Source organism: Eimeria mitis, genomic scaffold, assembly GCF_000499745.2.
Source record: "Eimeria mitis Houghton genomic scaffold, Emh_scaff347, whole genome shotgun sequence".
Taxonomy (NCBI): Eukaryota; Apicomplexa; class Conoidasida; order Eucoccidiorida; family Eimeriidae; genus Eimeria; species Eimeria mitis.
Genome location: NW_013571811.1, coordinates 17699 through 21985, shown reverse-complemented (window position 1 = coordinate 21985; position 4287 = coordinate 17699). Strand labels below are relative to the sequence as shown.

The 4287-nt window shown below is 53.4% G+C and overlaps 1 protein-coding gene across 1 annotated transcript in view; it reads right to left on the bottom strand.

The window, feature by feature from the left end:
* Positions 1–1007: 1007 nt before the first annotated feature.
* EMH_0008890 (RNA processing factor, putative) overlaps positions 1008–4287 on the bottom strand; it is a gene marked incomplete at both ends in the record, with an annotated part of 3510 nt that continues 230 nt past the window's right edge. The window contains 5 exons of the mRNA XM_013498501.1: positions 1008–1518; positions 1582–1903; positions 2606–2790; positions 3442–3569; positions 3814–4069. Of these exons, the coding sequence (XP_013353955.1) occupies positions 1008–1518; positions 1582–1903; positions 2606–2790; positions 3442–3569; positions 3814–4069 (1402 nt within the window). The remainder of the gene's footprint in view (positions 1519–1581; positions 1904–2605; positions 2791–3441; positions 3570–3813; positions 4070–4287) is intronic.

Sequence of the window (4287 nt, the reverse complement as noted above, 5' to 3'; positions counted from 1 at the left end):
GGGGGGGGGGGGGGGAGAGCAGCGTCGATTGCTGCTGCTGTGGCTAGGACTGAGGCGGGGGCTATATAAAAAAAAAAACAAAAAAAACAAAAAAAAACAAAAAAAAACAAAAATTTTTGTTTTTTTTATTTATTTTATTTTATAATATTAAAATTAAAATATTTATAAGCTTTGTTGTACATAGAAGACACACAAACACCAGCTGCAGCAGCAGCAGCAGCTGCAGCAGCAGCAGCAGCAGCAGCAGCAGCGCCGCCAACGACACAGAAACTGCAGTAACAACAGCAGCAGCAACAGCAGCAGCAGCAGCAGCAGCAGCAGCAGCAACAGCAGCAGCAGCAGCAGCAGCATTGCCGATGAAGGAAAAGACAAAATGAATGAAGCAAAGGCAGCACAGGGCAAGACAAACCTCGACCCCTCTGGAGCCCTAAACCCTAAACCCTAAACCCTAAACCCTAAACCCTAAACCCTAAACCCTAAACATTATACCCTGTCCTGCTCTTTGCAAGCCCCCCACCCTAAACCCTAGAAGGGCTGTCACACCAACCTCTGTGTCTCGCCTTTCTCTGCTCGTTGTTTAGGGTTTAGGGTTTAGGGTTTAGGGTTTAGGGTTTAGGGTTTTGCATGCAGGGACTGTGCGGGTGCTGCTGGGGGTCACCGGTTCAGTTGCTGCTATAAAGACAGATGAACTCATCACCGAGCTCCACGCAGCAGCAGCAGCAAAGGGCTTAACAGCTGAGGTGCTGCTGCTGCTGCTGCTGCTGCTGCTGCTGTTGCTGCTGCTGCTGCTGTTGCTGCTTGCTGCAGCAGCAGCTGCTTCTGCAGCTGAGGCAGTCTGTAGCTGCCTTCAACAGCCACTGCTCTCCCCCTATCAATGCTGCCCCTCTCCCTGCTGCTGCTGCTGCTGCTGCTGTCCCTGCTGCTGCTGCTGCTGCTGCTGCTGCTGCTGCTGCTGCTGCTGCTGCTGCTGCAGGTAGAGTTAGTAGCAACAGCAAGGGCGCAGCACTTCATGCGGGAGGGGCTGCTGCAGCAAGCCCGCAAAGACAGCGACGAATGGACAGCATGGAGACAGCGAGGAGACCCTGTCTTGCACATAGAGGTTTGCTGCTGCTGCTGCTGCTGCTGCTGCTGCTGCTGTTGCTGCTGCTGCTGGAGATGCTGGCTGCCCTTCTGCTGTGTGCTGCTTCTGCTGCTGCTGCTGTTGCTGCTGCTTGTGCTACAGTGTGTTTGTCGTGGGGTGTATCTACAACAACAACAACAACTCCATCTGCTGCTGCTGCTGCTGCTGCTGCTGCTGCTGCTGCTGGTGTTGCGGGGTGTATGTACAGCTGCGGCGGTGGGCTGATGTGTTTGTGGTGGCTCCGCTGAGCGCCAACAGTCTCGCCAAGATATCCTGCGGCCTTTGTGACGACCTGCTGGTTTGTACCTGCTGCTGCTGCTGCTGCTGCTGCTGCTGCTGTTGCTGCTGCTGCTGCTGTTGCTGCTGTTGTTGTTGTTGCTGTTGCTGTGCTGCGGTGGCTGCGGCACTGCAGCAGACAACCGCTGCTTCGTACCCGTTGCAGTGTGCCTAGCTGCTTCTACACATGTTGCTGCTGCTGCTGATGCTGCTGCTGCTGCTGCTGCTGCTGCTGCTGCTGCTGCAGAGCTGCGTGGCTCGTGCCTGGTGCTACAGCAGCAAGCCGTTGGTGGTTGCCCCCGCAATGAACACCGATATGTGGAGACACCCCATCACGCAGCAGCAGATACAGCAGCTGCAGCAGTTCGGAGTTTTTGTAAGCTGCTGCTGCTGCTGCTGCTGTTCCTGCTGCTGCTGCTGCTGCTGCTGTTCCTGCTGCTGCTGCTGCTGCTGTTCCTGCTGCTGCTGCTGCTGCTGCTGTTCCTGCTGCTGCTGCTGCTGCTGCTGCTGCAGTGTACGTACAGCGCAAGCGGGTGCGTGGTGTGGATTGGTGCTGCAGGTGATACCGCCGATATGCAAGACACTCATCTGCGGAGACACGGGTGACCACTGGTCACCCTGTCTCCTTTTTGTCTCCTTTTGTCTCCTTTTGTCTCCTTTTTCTCTTCTTTTGTTTTCTTTCTTTTGTCTCCTTTTGTCTCCTTTTGTCTCCTTTTTTTGTCTCTTCCTTGTATCTGCTCTTTTTGTCTCTTCCTTGTGTCTCCTTTTGCCTCCTTTTGTCTCCTTTTGTCTCTCTCTCTCTCTTTGTCTCTGTCTCTCTGTCTGTGTCTTTCTCTCTCCTTGTCTCTGTCGCTTTGTCTCTCTGTTTCTCTCTGTCTCTCTTTCTCTGTCTCTCTTTCTCTGTCTCTCTTTCTCTGTCTCTCTGTCTCTTTCTCTCTGTCTCTGTCTCTCTGTCTCTTTCTGTCTGTCTCTCTTTCTCTGTCTCTTTCTCTGTCTCTCTGTCTCTGTCTCTGTTTGTCTCCTCCGCAGTGTCTCTCTGTGCCTGTCTCCTTCTCTATCTCTTTCTTTTTTATCTCTTTCTTTTTTCTTTTTTTCTTTTTTATTTTTTTCTGTTTGTCTTTGTCTTTGTGTTTGTCTCTCTTTCCTTCTCTGTCTGTCTCTGTCTCTCTTTTGTTTCTTTCTCAGTCTCTCCTGTAAAGCAGTATTCACATGCTGCATATTTTGGCTGCTGTTGCTGCTGCTGCTGCCGCTGCTGCTGCTGCTGCTGCTGCTGCTGTTGCTGCTGCTGCTGCTGCTGCTGCTGCTGTTGCTGCTGCTGCTGCTGTTGCTGCAGGTATTGGAGCGATGGCTGAGCCTCGGACAGTTGCCACCGAAGCCCTTGAAGCCTGGTGTCACTTCCCAAGGCAGCAGCAGCAGCAGCAGCAGCAGCAGCAACAGCAGCAACAGCAGGAGCAGCAGCAGCAACAGCAGCAACAGCAGCAGCAATAGCAGGACTGCTACGGGGACGAGCAGCAGCAGCAGCAGCAGCAGCATCAGCGTGACAGGTTTGCTGCTGCAGCCATCGTGCAGCACTTCTTTGCTGCTTCTCCCCAACAGCAGCAGCAGCAGCAGCTGCTGCTGCTGCTGCTGCTGCTGCTGCTGCTGCAGCTGCTGCTGCTATTAGTCACCCTGCTGCCTCCTCAGCGCAGCAGCGGGGCCTCGTTGTCCCTTTTGTTTTTTTGTTTACATTTTTGTCTCCTTCAATTACTATTAATTTATTTATTTAATTTGTTTTTTATTTTGTTTTTTATTTTGTTTTTTATTTTATTTTTTTATTTTTTTTATTTTGTTTTTTATTTTGTTGTGCTGGAGGAGATAAGAGGAGACAGATATTTTTTGTCTCCTTTTGTCTTTCTCTGTCTCCTTTATAAAAGCTAAATAAAAATTTACACAATAAAAACAATGTCTGCAGCAGCAGCACAACTTGCTGCTGCTGCTGCTGCTGCTGCTGCTGCTGCTGCAGCAACTGCAGCGGGAAATTTCCAAGCTGCGGCTGGGTTTCCTACTGCTGCAGTTCTTGCTGCTGCTGCTGCTGCTGCTCTTCTTGCTGCTGCTGCTGGCGCTGCTCTTCCTGCTGCTGCTGCTGCTGCTGCTGCTGCTGCAGACTTCCCAAACACTTGGGCCCAGAGCTACGCTGCCAGCAGCAGCAGCAGCAGCAGCAGCAGGGACTGCAGCAGCAGCAAGCGCTAACCTAACCCCGCAGCAGCAACTACATCCCTAGGAAGAGCCGCCGCCGCCGCCGCCGCTGCCGCCGCCGCCGCAGCAGCAGCAGCAGCACCGCCGCCGCCGCCGCCGCCGCCACCGCCGCCGCCGCAGCAGCAGCAGCAGCAGCAGCAGCAGGAGAGCTGGGTTTATATTAACATATTTTTTCTATCTACCTTAAGGTCTGGTCTCCATACAAACTCAAAGAGACCCTCCTTTGTGCTAAAGAGGCCCGCATGCAGCCACAGCAGTTTTAGTGTGAGCCGGGGCCCTATCTCCTGCAGCGCAGCACCAACTCTGGGGTCTATAGGCTGCTGCTGCTCCTCCCCCTCCTCCCCCTGCTGCTGCTGCTGCTGCTGCTGCTGCTGCTGCTGCTGCTGCTGCTGCTGCAGAGAGGAGAGGTCTAGGGGCGGCCGCAGCCTTTTTTTTTCTCTGAATATGTAGCGGTGATGCCGAACAAATATAAAGTCTCTTTGGTTGTGAAATGTTAACACACGACGACCAGTAAACTCAGGCGTCTGAGCAGCAGCAGCAGCAGCAGCAGCAGCAGCAGCAGCAACAGCAGCAGCAGCAGCAGCAGGGGCGGCAGCAGCAACAGCAGCAGCAGCAGCAGCAGCAGCAGCAGCAGCGGTGGCGGCAGCAGCAGCAGC